Here is a 16,419-nt window from a genome sequence, read left to right on the forward strand (position 1 = left end):
TGGCCTTCTATCCTCTTATCAGATTCCCCCTTCTCCAGCCCTGTATCTCTTTCACCAGTCACCTTCCCAACTCTTTACTTCACCTCCTCCCTCTCTCCCGGTTTCACCTACCACCTGCTTCTTCCTCTCCTCCCCACCCCCACCTTCTTGCTCTAACTTGCCATCTACTTTTTCCAGTCCTGATGAAGGGTCTCGGCCCAAATTGTCGACTGTTTACTCCTTTCCATAGGTGCTGCCTGGACTGCTGAGTTCCTCCAGCATTTTTGTGTGTGTTGCTTTGGACCATCAGCATCTGCAGATTTTTTTCTCCCTAGTATGACGGACCCTTGACCTCACACGCTACTTTACTATGACCTTTCACCTTACTGTCTACCTGCACTGAACTTTCTCTATAATTGTAACACGTTATTCTGCATCCTGTTATTGTTTTACTTTGTTCTGTCTCAATATAATGAATTAATTTGTATGAATGATATGCAAGACAAGCTTTTCACTATGTCTTGTTACAAGTGAGGATAAAAATCCAATTCCGATTCCAATATGTTGTGTTTATTTTTCAGCAATTGAAACACAAAGTACCAGCTCTGAAGAGATTGTGCCGAGTCCGCCATCTCCAATCCCACCCCCACGAGTGTACAAACCTTGCTTTGTCTGTCAAGACAAGTCATCCGGTTATCACTATGGGGTCAGTGCCTGTGAAGGATGCAAGGTAGGGCCACAGTGAAGGAAATCCGTTATGCTGGAATGATTTTGTGGCGATTTATTTCTGTTGTCAGCTTGTGATACTGGCATAGGAGTTGTCAGTGTGACAACATGTACAGTTTAAAGGTCAGATTTATTTGTCACATGTACGTCAAAACATCGAAGCACAGTGAAATGTGCTGTTTGTGTCAGCAGCAGCTCAGTCCAAGGATGTGCTGGGTGTTTAGAGTCTGACTCCAGGATTGGTATATTTGTCTCGGTTTATTGTCCGTGTGTGAGGGGCAATTAGTTATGAAACCATCAGAGGTGAATTAAAAAAAACAGGCACCATCCAGGCCATGCTCTCTTCTCACTGCTGCCATCAGAAAGGTACAGGAGCATCAGGTTTCACACAGCCAGGTTCAGGAACAGTTATTACCCCTCAGCCATCAGGCTCTTGAACCAAAGGGGACAACCTCACTCACCTTCACTTGCCCCATCATTGAAATGTTCCCACAACCTGTGGACTCACTTTCAAGGACTCTTCGTCTCATCTTCTCGATATTTATTGCTTCATATTTTTTTATTCTCTTTAGTATTTGCACAGTCTGCTGCCTTTTGCACATTTATTGTCTGTCCATCCTGTCATTGTGTGGCCTAGGAATGGCGAGGGTGGGGTGCTGCAGGAGGGGTGTGGTGCAGGTGGCAGAGAAGGTGTGACAGAGTTGGGGAGTGGGTGGTGTGGGTGCAGACACACCCAGCCCTGAGACACCAGGCAAGGTCATTTGATTCCAAACAATTCATTAATTGATCATTACAGAATGTCTCTCTGGTGCTTCCCGTTCCTTCCCCTCTCCCTTCCCTTCTTCTCAACCATGATTCCCCTCTCCCTGCCCCCTTCCCGCTCCCAGTCCACAATAGAGACCCAGATCAGAATCAGGTTTATCATCACTCACGTACGTCATGAAGTTTGTTCTTTTTTTGTGGCAGGAGTGCAGTGCAATACATAAAATTACTACAGTACTCTGCCAAGTCATATATATATATATATATATATATATTATATATAGACCCAATATTTTTGCACAATACTGTATACAGTGACATATACTTCATATAGATACTTTGATAAAAAATTTGCTTTGACTTTTAGCTTTTCTCGTGGGATCCAGCACTAGCTTGACTTTCCCAATCTACCTGCATATTGAAATTCCCAATCACAAACCCTTTTACTATCTCCCATTGTAATTAGTATCCTGACTCAGTGGTGCCCACAAAGTCGTACCTTCAACCTCTAAATGTGCTGTAAGATCTTCTACCTTATTCTGTATACTACATGCATTCAATTATAATACCCTCTGTCCTGTATTCATCATCCCTTTTCAATTCCCCCCCATGCTATTGGAAATTAAATTATTGTATCTTTCTAAACTACAGACTATATCTTCTTGTATGTCAACTGCCCATTCATTGCCCCAGTGTTCCCTCTAATCTTTTTTTACAGTTTTGTGGACCAACCACTGATCACAATTCTATATCCTTTACCTCAGCATTGGAGAGGGATAGGAACAGACAAGTTAGGAAAGTGTTTAATTGGAGTAAGGGGAAATATGAAGCTATCATGCCATAGAAACATAGAAACATAGAAAATAGGTGCAGGAGTAGGCCATTCGGCCCTTCGAGCCTGTACCGCCATTCAGTATGATCATGGCTGATCATCCAACTCAGAACCCTGTACCAGCCTTCCCTCCATACCCCCTGATCCCTTTAGCCGCAAGGGCCATATCTAACTCCCTCTTAAATATAGCCAATGAACTGGCCTCAACTGTTTCCTGTGGCAGAGAATTCCACAGATTCACCACTCTCTGTGTGAAGAAGTTTTTCCTAATCTCGGTCCTAAAAGGCTTCCCCTTTATCCTCAAACTGTGACCCCTCATTCTGGACTTCCCCAACATCGGGAACAATCTTCCTGCATCTAGCCTGTCCAATCCCTTTAGGATTTTATATGTTTCAATAAGATCCCCCCTCAATCTTCTAAATTCTAACGAGTATAAGCCTAGTCAATCCAGTCTTTCATTATATGAAAGTCCTGCCATCCCAGGAATCAATCTGGTGAACCTTCTTTGTACTCCCTCTAATACAAGGATGTCTTTCCTCAGATTAGGGGATCAAAACTGCACACAATACTCCAGGTGTGGTCTCGCCAAGGCCTTGTACAGCTGCAGTAGTACCTCCCTGTTCCTGTACTCGAATCCTCTTGCTATGAATGCCAGCATACCATTCGCCTTTTTCACCGCCTGCTGTACCTGCATGCCCACTTTCAATGACTGGTGTATAATGACACCCAGGTCTCGTTGCACCTCCCCTTTTCCTAATCGGCCACCATTCATATAATAATCTGTTTTCCTGTTTTTGCCACCAAAATGGATAACCTCACATTTATCCACATTAAATTGCATCTGCCATGAATTTGCCCACTCACCTAACCTATCCAAGTCTCCCTGCATCCTCTTAGCATCCTCCTCACAGCTAACACTGCCGCCCAGCTTCATGTCATCCGCAAACTTGGAGATGCTGCATTTAATTCCCTCATCTAAGTCATTAATATATATTGTAAACAACTGGGGTCCCAGCACTGAGCCTTGCAGTACCCCACTAGTCACTGCCTGCCATTCTGAAAAGATCCCGTTTATTCCCACTCTCTGCTTCCTGTCTGCTAACCAATTCTCTATCCACATCAATACCATACCCCCAATACCATGTGCTTTAAGTTTGCACACTAATCTCCTGTGTGGGACCTTGTCAAAAACCTTTTGAAAATCCAAATATACCACATCCACTGGTTCTCCCCTATCCACTCTACTAGTCACATCCTCAACAAATTCTATGAGATTCGTCAGACATGATTTTCCTTTCACAAATCCATGCTGACTTTGTCCGATGATTTCACCGCTTTCCAAATGTGCTGTTATCACATCTTTGATAACTGACTCTAGCCATTTTGGACAATGTCTCCCATCCACTACATAATGTACTGGGTGGGCACAGGAGTACATTCTGCATAGGTACATTCCAATGAGATGGGGAAAGGATGGTAGGGTACAGGAACCATGGTGTACAAAGGCTGTTGTAAATCTAGTCAAGAAGAAAAGAAAAGCTTATGGAAGGTTCAAAAAACTAGGTAATGATAGAGATCTAGAAGGTTATAAGGCAGCAGGAAGGAGCTTTAGAATGAAATTAGGAGAGCCAGATGGGGCCACGAGAAGGCCTGGGCGAGCAGGATTAAGGAAAACCCCAAGGCATTCTACAAGCATGTGAAGAGCAAGAGGATAAGACATGAGAGAATAGGACCAATCAACTGTGACAGTGGAAAAGTGTGTATGGAACTGGAGGAGATAGCAGAAGTACTTAATGAATACTTTGCTTCAGTATTCACTACGGAAAAGGATCTTGGTGATTGTAGTGATGACTTGCAGCAGACTGAAAAGCTTGAGCATGTAGATATTAAGGAAGAGGATGCGCTGGAGCTTTTGGAAAGCATCAAGTTGTCTAAGTCACCGGGACCAGACGAGCTGTACCCCAAGCTACTGTGGGAGATGAGGGATGAGATTGCTGAGCCTCTGGCGATAATCTTTGCATCATCAATGGGGACAGGAGGGGATCTGGAGGATTGGAGAGTTGCGGATGTTGTTCCCTTATTCAAGAAAGGGAGTAGAGATAGCCCAGGAAATTACAGACCAGTGAGTCTTACTTCAGTGATTGGTTAGTTGATGGAGAAGATCCTGAGAGGCAGGATTTTTATGAAGACTTGGAGATGCATGATATGATTAGGAATAGTCAGCATGGCTTTGTCAGAGGCAGGTCGTGCCTTACGAGCCTGATTGAATTTTTTAAGGATGTGACTAAACATGTTGATGAAGGTAGAGTAGTAGATGTAGTGTATATGGATTTTAGCAAGGCATTTGATAAGGTACCCCATGCAAGGCTCATTGAGAAAGTAAGGAGGCATGGGATCCAAGGGGACATTGCTTTGTGGATCCAGGACTGGCTTGCCCACAGAAGGCAAAGAGTGGTTGTAGACAGGTCATATTCTGCATGGAGGTCGGTGACTAGTGGTGTGCCTCAGGGATCTGTTCTGGGACCCTTACTCTTTGTGATTTTTATAAATGACCTGGATGAGGAAGTGGAGGGATGAGTTAGTAAATTTGCTGATGACACAAAGGTTGGGGGTGTCGTGGATAGTGTGGAAGGCTGTCAGAGGTTACAGCGGGACATTGATAGGATGCAAAACTGGGCTGAGAAGTGGCAGATGGAGTTCAACCCTATAACTGTGAAGTGGTTCATTTTGGTAGGTCAAATATGATGACAGAATATAGTATTAATGGTAAGACTCTTGGCAGTGTGGAGGATCAGAGGGATCTTTGGGGTCCGAGTCCATAGGTCACTGAAAACTGCTGTGTAGGTTGACTCTGTGGTTAAGAAGGCATACGGTGTATTGGCCTTCATCAATCATGGGATTGAGTTTAGGAGCTGAGAGGTAATGTTGCAGCTATATAGTGCCCTGGTCAGACCCCACTTGGAGTACTGTGCTCAGTTTTGGTCGCCTCGCTATAGGAAGAATGTGGAAACCATAGAAAGGGTGCAGAGGAGATTTGCAAGGATGTTGCCTGGATTGGGGAGCATGCCTTATGAGAATAGGTTGAGTGAACTCGGCCTTTTTTCCTTGTCACGACGGAGAATGAGAGATGACCTGATAGAGGTATATAAGATGATGGGAGGCATTAATCGTGTGGATAGTCAGAGACTTCTTCCCAGGGCTGAAATGGCTAGCATGAGAAGGCATAGTTTTAAGGTGCTTGGAAGTAGGTACGGAGGAGATATCAGGGGTAAGTTTTTTATACAGAGAGTGGTGAGTGTGTGGAATGGGCTGCCAGCGACCACGGTGGACGCAGATATGATAGAGTCTTTTAAGAGACTCCTGGACAGGTACATGGAGCTTAGGAAAATAGAGGGCTATGAGTAAACCTAGGTAATTTTTAAGGTAAGGACATGTTCAGTACAGGTTTGTGGGCCGAAGCACCTGTATTGTGCCATAGGTTTCCTATGTTTCTATGTAACCATTACTCTGAGTAGGAAAATTCTACACGGCCTGAAAACTATGTGGCATGCTAACTTTTTTTTTGTAATATGCACATCAAACAAACAAGCCACAACTCACAAGTAAATAATGTCAAGTAGTTGAAACAATTGATAGGCAAATGGCATACATAAAATGTTTTGACTAGATGGTGTTGATGTTCAGTGGGCCAGTGGTTTATTAGCAACGAGCTACTGACTTCCATTCTGTGTTTATTGTTACAATTTGAAACACTGACAATGTAAATACATTGAAACTCCAAAATGTTTCAAAGTAAAAGTTGTGGTTCATTTATTATTTAGAAAATGTATGGATTTTATTCATTAACACATAACTAATTACAGAGTATTTCACAATTATATCAACATAGATTTCAGAATTATATTTACATAATTTCAGAATCAGAATCAGGTTTATTATCACTGGCATGCGACATGAAATTTATTAACAGCAGCAGCAGTTCAATGCAATACATAATATAGAAAGAAAAAAACAAAAAATATAATCATAATAAATAAGTAAATCAATTACAGTATATGTATATTGAATAGATTAAAAATTGTGCAAAAACAGAAATAATATATATTAAAAAAGAGAAGTAGCGTGCAAGGGTTCAATGTCCATTTAGGAATCGGATGGCAGAGGGGAAGATGCCGTTCCTGAATCACTGAGTGTGTGCCTTCAGGCTTTTGTACCTCCTGCCTGATGGTAACAGTGAGAAAAGAGCATGCCCTGGGTGCTGGAGGTCCTTAATAATGGACACTGCCTTTCTATTAACATTTTATAGAGGAAAATTCTAGCTATGTGGCAACAAAGGCACAGGAACATTTGAGCATGGCTGTGTTTCTGTGCCGTTTAGAGGGAACTGTGCTCTGCCCTATCACTCTAGTTCCTATCCCCCTAGCAAATTTGTTTAAACCCTCCCCAAAAGTTCAAGCAAACTTGCCCGCAAGGATATTGGTCTTTTCTTTCTGTGTTAATTCCATCTCCTAGCACATAGTCCATAGTCCCTGTATTGTTATTTAAATACTTGGTTGCTGTTGCTAGTAATTTTTTTTTGCCACGTAGGCTACTTTTCCATCATTGAGGTCCTGATGTTGCTATTTGCTAAGTATTGTCCATGTGTGATTTTATTAATAATCCATAATACTGCCCTACTTGCAACATTTTCAGCATGCGTAATATTGAAATGATTCATAGCTTTTGAATGACTTTAATCTGTAAGATTCATGATAACGTGAGTGAGAGGGAAGCTCTCATTGCCCTTCTGAATGGAATTGCATTGGACATATTAAAATAACAGTGTGGAATCAATAAATCATTCAGCAATTGCACATGCTATTATCTTCCCATGCAATGCAAAATTGAAATTCCCAAGCCTGGACAAATCTGTGCAATCTAAAGCTTCTGTACATTCAATTGGAGTTTAATTTCTTATTAGTTATTTGAAATATAAGAAAAATAAGACATAATGTAATATTGCAGGGTAATGCGAAGGACGGAAACATATACATAATTTACAACCACCGACATTGAGTTGAGGTTCACTTTAAGAGGCCGGTCTGAAGTGATGACGTAATTGTGTGGATTTATTTTTTACTGTGCTTTATGTTTCTGTGTTTGGAGGGCAATAACTGAATTGTTACAGTTTTTCTAAAACCTAAAATGTCTCATGCTGTTTTATTTGTGGAAACCTACAACATAAATAATATAAAATATAATATGAGATATTAATTTCTTATTTCTTGTTGAATGTTACATTTGAAACTTAAACATGTTGAAACCAGTCTCATCGTCACAGATTTTGTCCTGAGTATTGAATTAAATGGAAACAGCGGGGAAATATTATTGTAGTTTCTTCAAAATAATCATAATAAAATCACTTTACGTTGCAGATTTTCTCACAGAACATAGAACACTTCAGCATAGTACCAAGCCCATTTACCCAAGATGTACTGATGTTTTAACCTGCTCCAGGATAATTCTAACCCTTTCTTCCCACATAGCCCCATCAAGGAGAGACTTTTAAATGATCATAGAGAGCTTTTTGACTAGTTGCTTCACCTTTCATGGACCATACAGAAGTCTGATAGCAGAGGGGAAGAAACAGATCCTAAGATGTTGAGTGTAGATTTTCAGACTCCTGTACCTCTTCCCTAATGGTAGCAATGAGAAGGAGGCATGCCCCGGGTGGTGAGGGTCTTTAGTGATGGATTCCACCAGTTGAAGATGTCATCAATGGTGGGAAGAGATGTGCTCATGATGGTGCTGCCTGAGTCTACAACCCTGCAGCTTCTTTCCAATCCTGTATATTGGAGCCTCCGTAGCAGACGATGATGCAACCGGTCAGAATGCCCTCTGTGGTACAGTGGTAGAAATTTGCATGAGTCTTTGGTGATGACCACATCTCCTCAAACTCCAATGAAGTATAGCCACTGGTGTGACTTCTTCAAGATTGCTTCAATACATTGAGCCCAGGACGAATCCACTGAGGCAGTGACACCCAGGAGTTTGAAGCTGCTTCCCCTCTCCACCACTGGCCCCTCAACAAGAACTGCTGCATGTTCTCCTGACTTACCCTTCCTGTGAGGGAAAGGCAAGGAATCCAAGTACCACCGGGAAATGCACAAGCTAGTGTCCTGATACAAACACAACAACACAGATACCTTGACTTCAGGAGGAATGTGTCTTCTCTCCACCCACTCATCATCAACAACTCTACAGTTAGCACCATTTCAACATTTAGCTTCCTGGGCATCATTATTTTGTGGGAGGGCCATTCTCCTTCATTAAAAAGACTCGGCTGAGGATGTACCTTTTGTGGCAGTTAGTAAAATTCCACCTTCTCCAGAACATAACAGGTGGAATTCTGCACCTCCATCAGAGAGAGCATCCTCACATCAGCCATTACTGTTTTGGTTTGTGCAGCATCCTCTCACAGTATACGAGAACTACGGCGAACTGTCAGGTCAGCAGAAAATGTCTCCGTCTGCAGTCTACCATCACTGCAGGACTTGTTTGTGTCCAGGACAAAGTTTCTTCCCCAGGCAATTAATTTGATCAACTATTCTAAATAGCACACCAATCTCCTCTATCTCTTACCCCTGTCACGGCACTGCACTGTAAACACTTTAAAATCATGTTTTATACTGCTGTTTACATGCTGGTATTTATGCATTTTTGTACATTTTATTGCATATCTGTACTTTAACATTTGATTTTAATTTTTATATAATTCTCTATAATTGTTGAATGTTGTTTTGGGTTGCATGTCGCACCCTGGCCAACGCACCACAGCAAATTCCTAATACATGTCATTTTCTTTTCCCTCTGTGTGCCAATTTGGCACGTCGGGCAGAATCCTTGCCATTTCTTTAGTGTTTGCCTGCTCTGCAAGGCCGAGTTGCTCGCTTGACACTCGACCCTGCACGAGTAGAGCTTGTGCGAGGAGCCAGCCAGATTCGAACCCTGGGCCTCTGGCTCTGAAGCCTCTGCTCCACCAGCAAAGATGTAAATGTATATGGTGAATAAAGTTGATCCCTAATCCTTGATCCTTGAAATAAATTATCTCTAAGTAGACTTCAACTCTTCCCAGCTTTTGCCCCATTTACAAATTAAATCGTTTCCTTATTATTTGCATAATGTAAATATACTTTTTTCCCCCTTCATGTTGACTGATAATTTTCCAAGGTGTACTGTCCTTGAATTCCTTTTATTTCTCCCATCTGTCCCCTCGTGCTAATAAGAGCCCCTGCCCTCCGAGAATGCGTTCTGCGATTCGAATGTTTCTTCATGTTGCAGTTGCAAAATGAGCAGTGGTTGCAGGGACAGAAAACAGTTGTTAAAAAGGATTCTAGGGACTTCTTCAAAAGTGGCGGCAAAGTGCCTTCATGGTCTTTGTAGCAGTTTCTGAAATCCTATTGCAGTGACTCCTGAACAATGCCAGTATTGTTTGTGGCAGAGAGGAACTTTGGCAGATTCTGCTGTCTGTTAAATTCCTGTTGCTTGTACTTGCAGAGAAAAGACAGCATTCCATTTCCAGTGGTGCGTTTACTCGGGTTTTGGCAACTGCTGAGGTGGGTAGGACAGTTGCCTAGGGCTTTTTATTGGCAAGAATAGCAAGCACTAGAATGTGAAAGGCATTGGTGGCATTTTAATGGCACTTAAGACAAACCAGTTTATGTGGATAATTAAAACTGCAGTGGTGCCACACTGTCTGCTTCTAGTGAGGATAAGAAACAGGAACAATAAGGGACCTCGAGGAAGCTGAAAACTAAGCAACAGTGCAGAGTCCCCAGCATTGCTACAGTTGAGAAATTGTGATGCAGTTGAAACTACTTCAATGCTAATTGCGGAGTTTCTTGGTTTCCTTCCAGTATTTCAGACAGACATCATGATGTTTGCGGCAGACTATTAACCCTTTAGGTATCTTGCCTTTTGAACCATCGTAAGGCAGCGTCTCACAGAACAGAATGAGACTACAGTTATGCTGAGGCTTTATAAGGCATTGGTCAGACCGCATGTGGAGAACTGTGAGCAGTTTCAGGCCACATATATAAAGGCTGATTTATACTTGTGCGTCAAATGTACACCGTAGCGGCATGCCCTACACTGTACCCTACGCCATAGCCTAACGCGCACCTCTCCCAAAATGTAACTACGTGTCACGGCGACGCAGCCCAAACAACTGTGATTGGTCCGCTTGGTAGCATCGCATTTTCTCCTACGCTGCAATAGCTTCCCATTGGGCGACTGAAGGGCAGGGAAGGAACTCTGGCTGCAATGCTTTCCATAAAGCTTTACAGACCTCCGAATTTATGGAGGACCCTGTGCTTGACGCCAGTTTGTAGCTAGCTGCTACAGCCTGTTAACTTCCACCTGAAGCTAAAACTCGAATGGTGATTGCCGGTCTCTGAGTATACTGTGCGTACACTGATGCGAAATAAATGGTTGCAGACGATGAACCAAATCGTCAAATCTACCTGCTGACACCTGAAAATATTTGAAATGCATTTCCTCGTCCATGTCTCTCAGTGGCCGGACAGGCACAGAAAATTCACCCTCCTTCAGTTTCAGTCGCCATTGTTTGAAGTTTGAGTTTCTTCATGTTGAGTTTCAACATGAAGAAACTCAACACAGTGGCATAGAAACCCCACCGTCAACTAGCGTGTTGGCGGTGAATTGCAGAGCGATGCAGACACACCAACGCACAAGTATAAATGCTCACAGCAGCGTAGGCTACGGCGTAAGCTAATACGCACCAGTGTAAATCAGCCTTAAGACTGGACGTGCTGGCAATGGAGAGGGCCCTGAAGAGGTTCATGAGAATGATCCTGGGAATGAAAAGGTTAATGTATGAGGGACATTTGATTCCGCTGAGTCTGTATTCGCTAAAGAATGAAGGTGGGTCTCATTGAAACCTATCATGTATTGAAAGGCCTAGCTGGGATGGATAGGGAGAGGATGTTTCCTATAGTGGGGGTGTCTGGGACCAGAGAACACGGCCTCAGAATACAAGAATGTCCATTTAGAACAGAGATGAGGAGGAATTTCTTGAGCCAGAGGATGGTGAATCTGTGGAATTCATTTCCCTAGACGGCTGTGGAGGACAAGTCACTGGGTACGTTTGAAGCGGAGGCTGATAGGTTCTTGATTAGTAAGGACGTCAGCCGTTATAGTGAAAAGGCAGGAGAACAGGGTTGAACCATGATGGAATGGTGGATCATACTTGATGGGCCGAATGGCTTAATACTGGTCCTATGTCTTATGATCTTACCGCCAAACAAAGTGCTTTCAGAATAACAGAATCACTGTTTGTAGCCCAGAAAGTTGCTGTTAAACACATGGTGTCTTGTTAAAGCTTAAAGACCCACATTCAGCGTTTTAGCAACAGCTTCTTCGCTTCCACGGTCAGATTTCTGAATGGACAATGAACCCATGAACACTAACTCACTACTTTTGCTCTCTTTTTGCACAACTTATTTCATTTATTTCTTATGGCAATTCATAGTTTTTTTTAATGTATTGCACCATACTGCTGCGGCTAAAAAACAAATTTCACGACGCATGTCAGTGATAATAAAGCTGATTCTGATTCTGAGAGCCACCAAGAAATTCCAGTGCCCTGTCTGTTCCCCAGAACTCGGTCTCCTTGGTGCCAAATATTTATCTACCCTTCCGCAAAAAGACAAAATTTTGTCAGGCTTCAGTGATGCCTGCGACAGACATTCCATACCTCAGCTATTTTCTGCACACAGAAAATTTTTCTCATCTCGCCCCCTCACTAGTTTCAGATTGATGACCTCACAACTACCCTCCTGGCACTCTCTGGGAAATGGTCCAGTGCCTCACATCTTTCTTCCAGCTTACTTTGTCACTTTTAGTATGAATAAAGTTGAGCTTGCAACACCTACTGTCCACGGATACGATGCCCTTTCGAAAAGGGATGCTTCAAATGCGCAATGTCAGTTGAGCGGCCTGTTAAAAAGATTTTTAAAGATTAGTTTTATTTGTCAGACGTACATCGAAACATAAAGTGAAACACGCCGATGGTTGCAATGCGCTGGGTGCAGCTCACAAGTGTCTCCGTGCTTCTGGTGTCAACATAACACACCCACAACTCACTAACATTAACTCCTATCTCAAGAGTTATGGTTAGAAAGTTAGACAACTGAGCCACAGACGTCCAGGAGGTCAACATGAAATTATGTTGTCCAATACCATTTTTGATCGCTGGTGCTGCAAAGTGTTATGCTAACAGCTACGCTATCGTGCCACCTCTTATGCTACCGTGCCATCCTGGTAACCTCTAAAGTATCTTGTAATCATTTCCACAAACACAAGAAATTCTGCAGATGCTGGAAATCCAAAGCAACACACGCAGACTGTTGGGGGAGCTCAGCATCCATAGAGGGAAGTAAACAATCAATGTTTCCGCCCAAAACCCTCAAACAGAACTACAAACTGCTTTCCTCATAGTATGAGTATTTAACCTAGAGAAAATCTGAGAAATGTTAAAGAGAAGATATTCTGCAGGTGTTGGAGATCCAGAACAACACACACACAAAATGCTGGAAGAACTTAGGTCAGGTAACATCTCTGGAAATGAATAAACAGTTGGCGATTCAGGCCACGACCCTTCTTCAGGACTGGAATGGAAGACGGCAGAAGCCAGGTGGGGAAGGGGGAGAAGTACAAGCCGGAAGGTGATAGGTGAAGCCAGGTGCAGGGGAAGGCGAGTGGGTGAAGGTGTGGTAGAGAGTCTGGGTAAGTACATGGTTGAAGAGTCGGAGGCCAGCAGAGATCACGGTGGGGGGAATAGTGAGAGAGGGTCTCACCAATCTCTGCTCAAAGGGAAGATTCATACATCTTCAGGGCAGGCACAGCTCAGAGAGACATAATTGCTTTGCTTCCTTCCTCACTACTTCTATGTACAAGACCTGAAATACCAGTAGCGTTTCAACATGTTATTTTCCTGGAAAAGCATTTAAAATATCTGTAACCACAAATTTTGCTCTTTCTCCCTGCCCCTGTGTACATTCCATTGAATAATTCCTTCGTCCTGATCGATCAGAAATGGTTTATCTGACAACACCATTACAGCACCAGTGACCTGGGTTCGATTCCCACCGCTGTCTGTATCATCTCCCTGTGACAGCATGGAATTCTCTGGGTGCTCCAGTTCCTCCAGTCATACCGGTTGGTAATTGGTCACATGGTTGTAATTGGGTTGTACGGGCTTGTAGGGCCGGAAGGGCATGTTACCCTGCTGTATCCTCAATTAAATAGAAAGAAAGAGATAACTAAGTAACCATTTTCTTACTAAGTTTTCTCCACCAACAACCTGCTTACTCTAGTAACCTTTCTCAACCCTCTTGACAGTTTTGTTTCAAAGCATTAGTGACGCAATCTGCTATACTTTTGCTCTTCCATTCCAACGAATGGGCGTTGGACATTGGAATGTCTCTGCTTCAGATAGAATTGCCACAAGGCTACATTTCACCAGAGGACTGGTGTTTCAAGTTACATCTCTGGGACTTCTAAAGTTGGATGACCGCAAAAATGACAAAGTGCAAAAAAAAAGTTAATTGAGTTAGGTACTTAACTCCAAATTAATTCTTCATGCTGAATGTTCATAATAAACACAGCTTGAGTAGGGCGAGACCAAGGTTCAAGATTCATAACAGCTTGTTGTCATTCTTCAGTACGTGAGTGTAAAAGAGAATGAGCTAAGTATTTCTCTGGATCCGATGCAGCACAGAAATAAACACACAATAAGCATAAAGAACACAATAAACATAAATGTAAAAGCAATCCTATAAAACAAAATGTACACGGATTTGTTATGCAAAGGAACACTAGATGTGTATGTGTTGGTTAGTGGGTTAGTGGATGGGGGCGTTGATCAGCCTTCCTGCTTGGAGAAGGTAGCTGTTTTTGGGTCTGGTGGTCATCGTGTGGATGCTACGAAGCCTCCTCCCTGAGGGCATTGGGACAAAGAGTCTATGAAAAGGGTGGGTGGAATCCTTCATGATGCTACTGACCCGTTCTGTATATATGTCCTTGATGGCAGCGATGCAGTCAAGTCTAATACAGGGTCCAGCCAAGTATACGATGAGGAAATCTTTGCTTATGCCTGTAGATCAGGGGTTCCCAACCTGTGGCCCGTGGATTATTTGGCTAATGGTAGGGGTCCATGGAATAAAAAAGTCGGGAACCACTGCGGTAGAAAGTTGTCTTGCCATTATGGATATGTTCAAATATTAATGCTGAGACATTACAGAAGAGTTCTTGCTCAGAAATGGACAGCCATGATATCTATAAACATTCAGTGAGGTGGGACGGTGGGAGGGGGGAGGGGAAGAAGAGAATAGGAAAAAGAGGCAAGGGGAAGAGAAAATAAAATCTTACTTGAGTGAGATAATACTGGAAAGACCTGTTAATCAGTTTAGCTCTAATGAGCTTCCACAGAATTGAACAGGGAGGAAAGCTGGTTAAGTTTTATATTCTGTCTTCCCACTCATTTTTTTTGTTGCCGTTTGTGCACTCTTTTCTTGCATGTGGGAGGGAGAAGCCGGGTTTGATGTTTTTCTTTGAATGCTTTGTGTTCCATGGTGTTTCTTTGTTTTGTGACTGCCTGCAGGGAAGACGAATTTCAGGGTTGTACACTGTATACATACTTTGATAATAAATGTACTTTGGAGTACTTAAAATGCTTGGTGAAGAGTGTTGGCTCAAAACTCAACACTGTCCATAGATGCTGCCTGACCTGCTGAGTTCCTCCAACACAATGTATGCGTTGCTCTGGATTTCCAGCATTTGCAGAATCTCCTGTGTTGAGGATCAGCCTTTCGCTGGTATCCGCTTCTTTTCAAAGTTTCAAAGATTCAAACATGGATACCATGTACAACCCCGAGGTTTGTTCTCCCGCAGGCAGCCGCGAAAGAAAGAAGCACCACAGAACACATTTAAAGAAAACATCAAATACCCAACACACAATAAAGAATAAATCCCGCAAACAGCAAAAGCAAAAAGCACGCAAATAACACACAGAACTCCTGAAGCAGTCCGGGAGTGACAGTAACCGAGCTAGTTCAGTGTAGCACTGGGTTAGTGACAGCTACAGAACCAGTCCCGCGCCGAAGCACCTTGACCAAATTGCGCAAATAACAAAAAACTGAGAAACCAGCAGCACGTGGAACTTGACCGGCAGAGTCCTCCAAAAATGAGTTCACAACTGCAGAGCACTTCCATCGGTGAGGACATTGAACACCAAACTGCAAAGCCCCCTGAAAAAAATATCCCATACAGTGCCGAGGTGATCAACCCACACCTTCCCCCGGCAACGGCGAGGGTGAGGTTTTGATTGTGTTATGCTGATATATGTTGTGAAACTTATTGTTTTGTGGCAGCAGTACGGTGCAAAGGCATGAAATGACTATAAATTACAAAATAAATGAATAGTGTAAAAATGGAATTACGAGATGGTGTTCATGGTGGTGGAGGGGAAGAGGCTGAGTTGTTGAGTGTTGGTATGCTGGCTCCCGTACCTCCTGAATAGGGCACGTCCTGTGTGCTGAAGGTCAGATCCTCTGAAATGGAGAGGAGCAGCAACTTTAAATTCCTCTGTGGTAACCATTTCAGAGGATCTGACCGGAGCCCAGGACTTAACTGCAGCAATGAAGAGTGTACTGAAGCACCTCTATCTCCTTGGGAGCTTGTGAAGATTCGACACAACATCTAAAACTTGGGCAAACTTCTATAAATGTGTGGTGGAGAGTATACTGACTGGTTGCATCACAGCCTAATATGGAAACACAAATGCCCTTGAAAGGGTAATCCCACAAAAAGTAGTGGATACAGCCCAGTCCATCACTGGTAAAGGCCTCTCCACCACTGAGCGCATCTGGTTTTTATTTCTTTTTATATTTGTACAGTTTGTTGTCTTGTGCACACTGGTTGAACCCCCAATCTGGTGCAGTCTTTCATTGATTCTATTATGATTATCATTCTGTTATGGATTTATTGAGTATGCCGGCAAGAAATTGTATATTGTCACATGTGTACTTTGATAATAAATTTACGTTGAACTCTGAACAAAA

The 16,419-nt window shown here is 42.9% G+C and overlaps 1 protein-coding gene across 5 annotated transcripts in view; it reads left to right on the forward strand.

Moving 5' to 3' along the window:
- The window catches only part of LOC134357802 (retinoic acid receptor beta-like), a 499,706-nt gene that overhangs the window by 327,762 nt on the left and 155,525 nt on the right, over nt 1-16,419 (forward strand). For all 5 annotated transcript variants that reach the window (XM_063069461.1, XM_063069465.1, XM_063069463.1 and 2 more), the window contains one exon: nt 561-709. In XM_063069461.1, the coding sequence (XP_062925531.1) occupies nt 561-709 (149 nt within the window). The remainder of the gene's footprint in view (nt 1-560; nt 710-16,419) is intronic.

This window comes from Mobula hypostoma, chromosome 17 (genome assembly GCF_963921235.1).
Source record: "Mobula hypostoma chromosome 17, sMobHyp1.1, whole genome shotgun sequence".
Taxonomy (NCBI): domain Eukaryota; kingdom Metazoa; phylum Chordata; class Chondrichthyes; order Myliobatiformes; family Myliobatidae; genus Mobula; species Mobula hypostoma.